We start from the raw sequence: 13,041 nt of genomic DNA, 5'->3' as shown, positions 1-13,041 counted from the left end.
AAATTTAACTCAATTCCAACTTAAAAAAGACATAATCGTGAGTTTGAGAGCTAGATAAATTCATTCTAAAACGTATAAGGAAAAATATATACACAAGAATAGTTACGAAAGTTTAAAGAAGAAGAGTGTGTAGGAAGACTGGTTCTCTAAAGTATTAAAGTATACTACAAAGCTACGACAATTAAAACAGTGTGATACTGCTAGAGGAATACAAGAAAATGCAGAAGCAGAATTCAATACACATACCAATTTAGTATATGACGAAGATGGCATTTTATTTATTAACTTTACAAAGATGCCATTTTAAATGGATTATTCAATAAACACTGCTGGGACGACTGGGTAGTACACTTGGGAAAAAATTAAGTTGTACCCCTAACTCATTCTTTACATCAAAATAAATTCCAGGTGGATCAGAAATGTTGACATAAAAAAATGAAACTACAGAGGAACTAAAGAAAACAGGGAAGCATGCCTTTATAATCTCAAAGTGAAGACTTCTTGAAGCATCACATGAAATGTAGAAGCCATAAAAGATTGATGAATTCAACTACATTAAAATTAAAAATTTCTACATAGCAAAAAACACCATAAGCAACGTCAAAAGAAAAACAGCAAACTGGGAAAAATTATTACCGACTCATATTACAAATCAATGACTAATTTCTTTCATATGAAAAAGAACCTCTACAAATCAACAAGAAAAAGATGAAAAATATGAACAAACACCTAACAGTAAAGGAAATATAAATTACTCTTTCACATATGAAAAATGCTCAATTTCAATTATGATACAAGAAGTGTAATTTAAGGGTATAATGAAATACCATTTTTTAATCTATCAGATTGACCAGGATGAAAATATTTAATCACACACTGGCAAGGGTATAAGGAAAACAGCCATTTTCACATATTGCTGGTGGGAGTGGAAATTGCCAGAAGTCTTTGGAGAACGATTTGGTAATATCAAAAATTTAAATGCAATAATCTGGGAGTAAGGAGAAGAAGTGGGGAGAAGAGAGATAGATGGGCCTGCAGATGAAATTAAAATGGCCATGAGTCAATAATAGTTGAAGTTGGGTGATGGGTTCATTTAAACATTCTTTTAAATTTTATATATATTCAATTTTTGTGGCACAGATGGAGAAGGCACATAATTTCTAGTTGTCTCTCTTTTGCCATGTTAGCCACCATTGATGATTATTGCCCAAATCCATTAATTCACTGGAGGCTGCAAAATAGTAATATTCTAATTATTCTATTAAAAACCAAAAGAACCCATTGCCAACGAGTCAATTCCGACTCATAGTGACCCTACAGGACAGAGTAGAACTGCTCCATAGGGTTTCCAAGGAGCAGCTGTTGGATTCAAGCTGTGGATGTTTTGGTTAGCTGCTGAGCTCTTAACCGCTGCACCACCAGGTCTCCTAATTCTTTTAAGCCTTCTTCATTTATTAGCTGGAATACTTCTACAAAGAGAAACTGTCCTTTATCAACTATTTGCCTAACCTGCAAATCTAGTTAGAAGGGTTCCCACCAGGACTGTATCTGTTTACAGGACTACCCAGGAGCCTTTGATTCACCAGAGTAGCTCATCTGCTTAGTGGTACACCTTGAGTCTGGATTTGGAAATGGAAAAACATGAAAGCTGGATATCCTAGTGTTGACAAGCTTTCTGTGCCCATGCTTACACACTCTGCTCTCAAAGACTGTGTATGTATATGTCTGTATGTCTGTGTGTGTCTCTGTGTGTGTATATATATGTGTGTGTATATATATACACACATATATAAGAATAAAAAATATATTTTTTTACATATATATGTATATATAAAATATAAATATATATAAAAACCAAACCCACTGCCGTTGAGTCGATTCCAACTGTATATATACAGAACATGAGAGCTTAAAAGAACCTCAGAGGTAAATCCACCCCATCATAGATTATAGTCAGAAGAAACTAAAGTTCAGAAAAATTAAGTTACTGGCCCAAAGTCACTCTGGCAAACCAGTGACAGGGTACCATATTCAAACCATCATGTGGCTTCAAGTAGAGAGAAAAAGTGGGTCATCAATACAATTTCATCCTGTCTTAAAGAACTGCTATATTTTACACCTTCTCTCATTCAATATGGCCAATGTTCTGTAACCATTAATCCTAGTTATTTGATATACACAACTTTTCTACTCTTATTTCCTTACTTTTTACTACTTCCACTCTATCTCCTCCATTCTTGCCTCCATGTCTTTGCTCACATCAGCCCTCCTTCCAGGGTGCCCTCCCCACCACTTCTGCCTAGGGTGATTATTCTGTCTTCAGAGTCCATAGCACCTGCGTTCTACACAACCACACAACCATTGTGAAACCTGCTGTGCTGATATGTAGCTGACGATGCATTTTCAACTTTCTTTTTGGAAACAGATTATAGGGTAGGGGCCTAATCTTATACTTCTTTACAATGTCTTTAGTACTTCGCAAAAATGGCATTTGATAAATGTTTGCTCAATAAAGACTTGTTAAATAACTGGGATATCCCATGAAATCCTGACCCTAAACCTCCAACCAAGGAACCAAATCCCATGAGGTGTTTGGCTCCGTAGCCTAGCAGCTAATCTTTTTTTGTTATTGTTAATAAATATATCTATTACACTTTTGCCAATTCCACTTTTTATAGATGTACAACTTAGTGACAGCAATTAATAGGCTGTGCAACCCCACCCTTAATCAATGCAATTTTTCCATCACCATAAACCAAAACTCCATAAGCAATAACTCCTCACCCTTTCCCCCTCTTTCCCACCCCTGGTAACCACAAATAAACTTTGATCTCTATTTAAAAAAAAAAAAAAAAAAGACTTGTTAAATAAACCTAATAATCTAACAAAAGAAAGATTTGAAATAAAACTACCTGAAATTTGTACATTACTAATTGTAAAGCAGGGTCTTTTAAAAAATAATAAACTTTTATTTTGGAATAATTTTGAATTTTTAGAAAAGTTACAAAGGTAGTGCAAAGATAGTGTGCCCTTCACCCGGTGTCTTCTAATGTTACATAATCATGACGTATTTGTCAAAACTAAAAAAAAAATTAACATTAGTACATTACTATTAACTAAACTCCAGACTTTATTTGGATGTTACCAGCTTTTCCACTAATGTCCTCTTTCAGTTCTAGGATCCAGTTCAGGATCCTCCATTGCCTTTAACAAGTTCACTTTGATTAGTTCACTTACCCTCTTAGTGCCCTATGAGGAAGATTTTTATTATTTCCATTTTACTGAAGAGAAAACTGAGGTACCATTAACAGAGGTTCAAAGTAATGAGCAAGAAGCAGAAATGGTACTCAAATCCAGGACACCATGGGGTAAAAACAATTGTGTGTATGTTGGGGATTGGATAAGGGAAGTAAGACGGCTTAGGGAAGTAAGATGGCTTTCCGGTATGGAAAGAAGAACCGTGTACCAAGGTGAGAGGGTAAATGGGGTAAGTAGGTAAAATGGCAGTTGAGCCTCTGGTTTCTGCAACTGCAGGCATTTCACAAGGTTCCCTCTGTGATGTTGGTTAAACATCCTAACTTTATGAATCAGATATTCATTTAAGACTAAGACATACTCCAGTCACAGCCAAAAAAAGATCAAGAATTAGAAATTCTTCCCCTTAACCTTAGACACAGTGCCAGCTCACTGGGTGTTCCAAGATCCGTAGGTGCACATGGTGGAGCAGGCTACTGGTGAATACACAGGTCTTTCCAGCCTTTACACTTAGGCACGTAGAAGGCAATTGCCAACAACTGAAGCTTTTTACACTGAAGATCACCTCATAACATATGCTCCACAGTAAAGCAAGTCATTAAAGAAGTTGTATGTCTCATAAGTGAAACCTAAACAATTGCACTTCCGATGCAGTGGATCAGTCAGCTTTCACCAGAGCAACCAAAACTACAAAAATAATTCATGTGACACAGGATGCATGAGGCTTATATTTAAAAAAAAAAAAAAAAAAAATTTAATTACATGGGAAAAGAGAAGGAAAACTTAAAAATGAACAAAGCTATACCATGTCACCAGACGGGAAGTTTAAATTTTTCCCACCCATCAATATATAGATTAACACAACTCCCATTTGTATTCCACCACACTTCTAAGAATTCAAGTCTAAATTTGTTTAGAAAATTTATAAACTACCAAAAGAATATTATAGAAAAAAAAATAAGAAGGCAGGACAGGACTAGGCCTCCTAGATGTAAAAAAAAACATACTATAACACATCACAGCCTGGCTCAAAGTCAGAAACAAATAATCAGAATGAGTAAAGAGTCCAGAAATAAATTCTTATTATATGTAAGAATGGGATATGTGATACTAAGTAAAATCACAGTGAGAAAATAAACTACTTAATGTTTCTGGGATAATAGGATCCCAATATAAAGAAAAGCTAATTTAGATCCAGCCCTCGTTGTGTGTATGTATGTGTGTGTGAGAGAGGTATCTATTTTAGTAGAATTATTTTTTGTTTTTTCTTTTAGTCACATCATGGGGAACAAAGGTAGGAGAAAACAGAATAAACTTTCCTATCTACAGAAAGAGAGTCTTTTCACAGAGCAAAAGGTGAAATCACAGATAAAAAAGGGTCAGACGTAATAATTTTTTTAATTTTTAATCCATGCCCCTGTTTTTTTTACAAAAGCCATGGAACAGAAGACAAAATGCAAAACAATGATATAGGCAGAAAACATATAATCATAAACATAACAGATAAAAATTTTTACCTAGGATATATGAAGAGCTTACACAAATCTATAAACTTCTAAATCTCCAAAGGGCAAATAATGAAACATTATGAAAAGTCACACAAGAGAAAAGAAATAGTCTATCACCCAGTAATTGAAGAAATGCAGGAATGGCACTTAATATCTGTTAGCAAAAATAACAAACCAATTTAAAAAATGATAGACAAGGCTTCAGGGGAAATTAACCTCACATACCACTTTATGAAAATTTTACACTGCTTTTGGATATATGATTTCTTCAGTCCTTTTGGAAAGCATCTGGTAATACACACCAAATCCCATTCTTTAAAAAATTCCTATTTATGACTCATGAATTTCATTCTAAGAAAAAAGAAGGCTATATGCAAAGGTACTTACAGTAGAATTTTTTTTACGATAAGGAAATACACAAGAATTAAGGAATGGTTAAAGAATTATGGGATATTAACTACAAAATAGCATGGGGCCACTAAAAAAGGTAAACACAGAGACAGCATAAATACTTAGAAGTGTGTATAAGAAATAACAAAATAAAGAACGAACATATATACATACTACATAATTATGACTGTTTGAAATTACTCAAAAAAAAAATCATTAACTTTGGGAGATTACTATGTGCCAGGCACTATGCCAAGCGTTCTACATGTTTTATATAATTTGTTCCTTATAATGACCCTATGAGACATATGCTCTTGTCTTAATTTTATGTGAGAAAACTAAGGCCCAGAAAGTCACCTGGGCAGGGTCTACAACTAGTATGTGGGGAGTCAGGATCTGAGTGCAGTCTGTATGACTCCCCACCGATGTGCACGGAAATCATATTTAACAGAGGAGTCAGAGGTACAACTTTTGGGGAGTAACGTTTGCAATAAAAAAAAAAATTAGAAAGCAAATCATTCCACACAAGTCTCAATGAAGTGCTATACCATTAGTTTACTTCTCTATTCTGCTGCTTCTAAAATTTAGGAATATTGCATTTATACAGACTGGCTGCCATTTACTTTCATTTTATAAAAATGGACACTTTATGTTTGTGACAACATGAAAAAACCACCCAAAACTCAGCTCCATTTCTGCGCAAATATCTTTTTCATGCTTAACTGCACAGCACAGTCAAAAAGGCTTGCTAAATAAATCTTGTAGGTCTATGAAGACATTTCCTGGAGGCAGGGATCACTACCACCACCACCTTGGCATTGGCCCTCACAGTTCTAAGAGCAACATACTGAAGGATGAAGATGTCCACATCCACATCTTCAGACGTCCCGCTAGTCCTGTTCTTCTGCCTGCGTCCCAAAGTAAATCTGAGGTATTTCTGAACCCTTCAGGCAGACATAAAAGAGGCTATGAAGCCCAGGCTGTCTGTAAGGCAAAGTTGAACTGCCATCACAGCAGAAAGGGGAGAGCTGGAGGCCAAGGCATTAGTATATTAACAGGCAAAAAGTCCTGAAATACAACTACTGCCCTTTACAGATGGGTTTTAGGAACAGTTTGGACATTCAGATATACCACCATAAAACATTTCCAAGGCAGTTTGGGGTTAGAGACACTTGGCTTTCCGAAGACATGGCTGGCACCTGCCTTGTCTGCTAGAACATGATGTTCCTGGAGACAACCACAATATACAAAGGTACCTAAAAGTAAATGTAGGGGAAATACAGATCTGTTTAAATGTCCAAGAGGAGTGACTCAAAGACCATCACCATATAAAGTCAATTTATCTATAGTTTTTATAAGGAAAGCCAAGATGGCTGAGGGAAACCAATATCACAATAATGTTGGCTTCTGGAAGAATAAAGTGGTTGGTAGCTCAGCCATGGCATCTGGGAAACAACTGGTTCCAAAAAGCCAGTTTTTCCTTTCCCATTTGAAAATGTTGGCCTTTTTCCGTAAAAGACATTCTTCTAAGAGAAGTTTGTTTACTGGTACTCACAGAGGTGCACATGATTCTCTATAACACTCTTCACAGCTGCCACCATGCTGTCTCCTTTACACAGATGGGAAGCCCAGGCCAAACTCTTACTGGATGTTCTAGCACATAAATACAGAGGTTGGCACAGGAGCTCCAGGCGGGCGAGAAGGCAGCTGCTACCACTCCTCACCTCCAGCTCATCTAGTCCTCAAGCGTCAGGGCTAGCTAGTTAACACAATTCCTCAGTCAAACCCCAAACTCCGGGGAGAAAGTCAAACCGTGGCTCTCATAGCGAGCCTTGCGTGGCACCCCACACCCGCAGTTTATTGTCGACAACGGTACAATACAGCAATGGCTTAAAAATAACAGAGGGGCTCTGGAACTTCCACACGATGCTGCTGAAGAACTGAAAGTTTTTATAGAGTAACTCAAAGACATTTCTTCTACCCAGTAAGTGTGTCACAGAAAGGTCAGTAGCACTGCCATGATAACCCTTACATGAAGCTCTGCTGCCACAGATTTCTTGTTCTTCATGCCAAGCCTATGCTAAAAAAGCATCTATAAAATGATTTCAGTGTCACCTGCATTTAAACACCTGTACGTCCCACCTACAGCTTATTGAAACGTCCATGTCCCTTCCCAACTGTTTCAAATTAAGACAAATCACCAAATGACCAGTACTCACTAAAGATTTGACAATCTTCAAGAAGTTTAGAATAAATGTTTTTTTTTCTTTCTTTCTTTCTTTCTTTCTTTCAAATCCAACACTATGAGACTATGAAAGCATGGCAAAAAATGACTTGTTTTGAAATAGGTCTTTCCCTTCCCACTTAGAGGTAGGCAGAGCCAAGAGTAGAGAGGTTTTATGCGTATGTGACAGGGCTAATTGTCTACTCTCGAATGGAACCCTCACTAGAACAGCCCCAGCACAGCCACCAGAGGTAGTCTAGTGGTCAGCATCCCAATGCATTCAATAGTGCTGCCATCTTCTTTAACCCAGCTCTTAGCAACAATACAGTCCTCTTTTCCCCTAGTCTGATAATTTCCTTAAGTTAAAGAAATAAAAAATTTGTCATATATAAATAAGATATTCCCCCCCCCCGAATGAAATCCAGTGTTGATAAGAAATGACAAAAATATGAAAAGCACAGTAATATAAAGAATAACCTTGGCTATAGAGACTAAGCCAGAGATTAAAAAAAAATGGGTCTACTGGAAAACTGTTGGTTTCAAACTCATTTTAATGCTGGAGTCTTCTCTCAACTACCCTATATTCTGACAGTTAAACTCATGTTCTTTTACTGGAGGCACAGTCCCAACTCCACATTAGAACAGGTTCAAGGCCATTGCTTTGCTCCAGGCTAGTGCTCCATGCTATCACTCACCTGTGCCATTGGGCAAGCCATTGTGACTTGGGTTCTTGATGGGCTGGCGGTGCCGGTTCCTAGTACCAGGGCTCTGCTCGTTGGATCCTGTGGTTGTTCTGCCTGAACCACCTGAATGTCTGTGCGTCCTGGGGGTTCAAAGAATAGAGCAGACAGACATAAGTCACTAGGAAAAAGAAAGAAGTGTGTCCCACTTAAGTCACCGTATTCTCTCGCACACTATTTATTGGAAACAAGACCTATTAATAGCCCTACTAGTCTTTGATTCAACAGAACCTGGCTCCAAACAGAGAGACCCAGGTATGCTTCCTTCTTGGTAAAAGCACAGAAGGCAACTTCTTGTAAAATTTTCCACTTGTGGTAAACAAATCCAGAGTGAATTGCTCCCACATCTGAAATAACTGGCAAAATACCCTATGACCATCACATTATTTTTATTGGGCTAAAATATTAGAAATAAACAAGAATCACTGGACAGGCTACAGATGAAATATTTCTCCCACTGGGCAAAAAGAGCCCAAAACTTATTCAAATCAACAACTTTCTCTACAGCTAAAAAGACACTTCCCTTTGGAATGAAGTCAAAGGTATTAAACAACTTAAGTTAATGTATATGTTATGTTCTACCTAGAAAGATGACTAAAACAGACTTAACAGTCCTTCGAAGTAAATGAGGAACAATGCAGAAATGGATCTACAACACAAAGAAAATAGTGGAATCTTCAGAGAGCCCAAGGTGACAAGTAGTACGCATTCCCAAGATCCTTTTGAAGCTTGACTACGTCCACTCAGTAAAAATGTCTAAGTCTCACTGCTTTTCAATTCAGCTGCTTCCCCAACAGAGATTATTCTACTATTTGCTACTCCTCAACAGTGAGATGGTTTAAATATTATCCAGTGAAGATAAGAGCACCCCTCTCCAGCTAACAAAACAGAGGCCCAGAGCACAATTTATACCACGTGAGATAGGGCAATAAGAGTAACATCAACAATTAAAGTAATAATACTGCCTATGAAAATATATAGGCGCCCTGTGGTACAGAGCCTTGGTGGCGCAGTGGTTAAGAGCTCAGCTGCTAACCAAAAGGTCTGTGGTTTGAATCCACCAGCTGCTCCTTGGAAACCTATGGGGCAGTTCTAGTCTATCCTATAGGGTTACTATGAGTTGGAATCAACTCGACGGCAACAGGTTTGGTTTGGGTTTTTTGTTGGTAGTGCATCAGCTGCTAACCAAAGTTGGTGGTTCAAACCCACCCAGTGGCTCTGTGGGATTACAGCCAAGAAAACCCTATGGGACAGTAGTGGTGATCTGTCACACATGGTCACTATGAGTAGAAAACTGACCCAACAGCGCCTGACAACAACATGGAAGTACAAATTTTCTTCGAGCCAGGCACTGTGGTATGTACTTTACATATAGTCTCACTGAATACGGCAATCCTAGAGGTAGCTTACTATTGTTGTTATCATTGGGTGCCATCCAGCTGATTCCGACTCATAGGATTTTCTAAGCTGAATCTTTATGGGAGCACATCACCAGGTCCTTTCTCCCGTGGAGCCACTGGGTGGACTCAAACCATTTTACTGACCTTTTGGTTAGCAGATGACTGCTTAACTGTTGCACCACCAGGGCTGCTTACCCAAAACTAAATCAAACCTGTTGTCGTCAAGTCGATTCTGACTCATAGCGACCCTAAAGGATGGAGCAGAACTACCACGTAGGGTTTCTAAGAAGCAGCTGGTAGATTTAAACTGCCAACATTTTGGTTAGCAGCCAAGCTCTTAATTACTGTGCCACCAGGGCTCCCCAGGGCTACTTAGCTTACTATTATCATTCCCATTTTACAGATGAGAAAACAGACACAGAGAAGTCCTACAGAAAGTAAGCAATGAAGCAGAAATTCAAATCCAGGCACTCTGACCTCAAGAGTCAGACTGAATTATGCCCAGGCTGCTCTTTTACCGGTCACTTGGCCAATGGCGTCATTAATTAAAACCTATATTAGAAAGTTCCTCCACTGGGAGGATCTGCCTCCACCGGAACATCCCTGCTGCTGAGACTCTCTAGTCCCGACTGTTGGACAAGCCTGCGGTGCAAGAAGTAATGAGCCTCCTAAGTGTATATGAACTGCCACCACCACCTTCCTTCTCTAGTGCAAGAAACAGATTTTTCTGACAAGATGGGCATAAACTAAAATGTTAACAGGGATTATGTTTGGATAATGAGAACATGGAAGCTTTTAACTTTCACTTTTGTGCTTTTCTACATTTCTCTGGTTTTCTTCACTGAGCTTATACACTTTTGAGTTGGGGGAAAAAAACACATAATTAAAAAAAAAAAAAGATCGGTGTTTCGTGAGCCAAAACTAAAAAGGAAAAGGAAAAAGAAGATACCTAGAGAATCCTGGAACCCTTCATACTTATAGGCTGCATGGCAGCTGAAAGCAGATGGAGGGTACAACTGAAGTATGGAAATAAAGATTTAATCTGGACTCTTTTTTTTCCAGCTTATTTTTCCCTGAGCTAATTTCATAAATCAACACTGTCAGCCACACCTCAGTCAAAGAAAAATATTTCAAAGTTCCCACTTCGTGGGAAGAAATGTTAGTATTAAGCACTTTACCACAACTCCTCATCGAAAGCAGAATGAGCACAAACCAGTTCCAAAGGGAAAGATGGTCTTTAGCAACTGGTGAATGTGTGTACCGTGTTGAGGGCAGAGAGCTTGAGAGATATAAAAGTGGCTAACAGAAGGTTCGTTTCATCCAAGAATCCCCTTAAAAGGACAAAAAAGAGCCTCCTTGATTTGGTGCTCACAGCCTGCAGCAGAGGGCTGTATCCCTCCAGGAGCAGCAGGCCATGTGGGCAGCACTGAAAATGCAACATCAATCCTGTGTCACACATGGGCTCTGACAAGTCCATGATTACTTCCAGTCACCCGGGCTCCTGGTCCCTCTGCAGAGCAGCTGGGCATGACAACAGGGTGGGTCCCATTACTCCTCTGGCTCACTAGCTCCTCCCTCCCTTCCCCAAAAGGGCATGCGGTCAGAGTTGAGAGAGAATACTTTCAGAAAATTTTAACCACTAATGATAGCAGCTTACCCTGAATGACAGGCTGGACCAGAGCCGGGATTAGCCTGTAAACCAGTGGCAGCTGGGACCACTTTGTGTGAATTGCTGCCTCCCCGCCTGTGGCCAACTGCCACCTCCACTATCCCCCACCCACACACCCTTTCTCCAGATTCTTCCCTTGCCCTAAATCTGGAGTTTCCAGTTTTTTACTCTAGTATTACCTTAAAAATAAGACACTCAGAAGGAAGAGAATGCCTCAACAAATGAGGAAAACCTCTTCAGCAGTTTCCTCTCTTGGAGAACTCACTCAGCCCTTAAAAGATGGGATTGTGTCGTGATTAAAAGCTGGCCCACAAGCTGAAACCACACACCATAGGCCAAAATAGTATCAGGACAAATGCGGGCCGATGGGGTGGAGATGAGCTGGGCCCGCCACAAACAGCCTGGCTTCTGCTCTGCCAATGACTTCAACCTTGGCCTCAGCCCACCACAGTTTTGGGGTGGGGGTAGTTATACAGCCTCTGGAGCAGTCAGAAGAGGGCAATGCCAGTCAGACCAAACTCCACAAATGGTTTCAAGGCACCTAGTTAAAGAAATTCAACTCTATAGGATGCCTCTCCAAGGATGCTGGTGTATCCTTACCTAAGTTACTGCCCCAGAGACTGAGGCCTCCCTCAGGAAAGCCAAACAAGGACAGGACCCTGAGATTTCTCCCCAGGTTCCTGAAAGTGGTTCTGATCTTGATGAGGTCCCTAGGAGAGGACTCTTGGCTGTCGCCTGGCATTCAAGACTCTGACATTCTCAACTGTACCCTGAGAACCAGAGCTTGTATGCCTCACCCTTCAAGAAGGTGCATTATGAATTTTTGTCAGCATTTATTTTCTGAGTGCTAGCCCTGTTCTGTGGCTGGCAACATAACAGAAGAAGTCCCTGACCTCGAGGAGCATGCATTTCAGTGGAAATGCAGTGATTTATGATTTTGTCCAGACACATATTTGCATCACACCCTACAACGCTATGTGTGGAGGTCCCTTGGATAGTGAGCGGACCTAGCTGACTACTTGGCATTGCTACCCCAGTGCACTTTTGTTGACTGTTGTCACACACACAATAGTTTATGTGGAGTAATTAAAAATAAAACACATCTTTGTTTCTTTGGTTTAAAAAAAAGGAAGCCAACCCTAGCATTGGCTATGTAAATATGTTAAAAAAAAAAAAAAAGTGATGGCTCTCATCTTAGAAGACAAAATTTTTGCTAAACGAAAAAGTGGAATTCAAAACTAGTTGGTTGAAAATTTGAGATCGGTAAGTCTATCATATACATTATGTGGAAATTGGTTTTACAAAGCAGTCTTCAACAGAAAACTTAAATTTTCTATTCTTCCAAAGAAACTCTCAAGAAAATAAAAAGGCAATCTATGGATTTGGGGGGAAAAAATTGCAAAATACATACCTGGTAAAGGACTTGTATCCAAAATATATAAAGAACTCTCAAGTTTTAATAGTAAGAAAACCACAACCCAATGTAAAAAAGAGTCAAAAGATTTCAACAGGTACTTCATCAAAGAAGATCTACAGATGGCAAATAAGCACAAGGAAAGTTGCTCAGCATCATTCGTCATTAGAAAAATGTAAATGAAAACCGCAATGAGATACCATTATACATCTATGAGAACGGACAAAGTTAAAAGAAAACAAAACAAAACTGACAACAAGTGCTGGGGCAGATGCGAAGCAACTGGAGCTCTCACATGTTGCTGGAGGGAACACAAAATGGTACAGCCACTTTGGAAAACAACTGGGCAGTTTCTTACAAAGTTAAACACACATTTACCATACAAACCAGCAATCCCACTTCTAGATATTTACCCAAGAGAAATGAAAACATAGGTTTATG

The 13,041-nt window shown here is 39.1% G+C and overlaps 1 protein-coding gene across 2 annotated transcripts in view; it reads right to left on the bottom strand.

The window, feature by feature from the left end:
* The window catches only part of WWP2 (WW domain containing E3 ubiquitin protein ligase 2), a 165,639-nt gene that overhangs the window by 54,732 nt on the left and 97,866 nt on the right, over window positions 1–13,041 (bottom strand). For both annotated transcript variants that reach the window (XM_049863730.1, XM_049863731.1), the window contains one exon: window positions 8,073–8,200. In XM_049863730.1, the coding sequence (XP_049719687.1) occupies window positions 8,073–8,200 (128 nt within the window). The remainder of the gene's footprint in view (window positions 1–8,072; window positions 8,201–13,041) is intronic.

The sequence above is a fragment of the Elephas maximus genome, chromosome 21 (assembly GCF_024166365.1).
Source record: "Elephas maximus indicus isolate mEleMax1 chromosome 21, mEleMax1 primary haplotype, whole genome shotgun sequence".
Classification (NCBI taxonomy): domain Eukaryota; kingdom Metazoa; phylum Chordata; class Mammalia; order Proboscidea; family Elephantidae; genus Elephas; species Elephas maximus.
The sequence above is the reverse complement of the archived record's forward strand: the minus strand, read 5'-3'. Positions and strand labels throughout refer to the sequence as shown.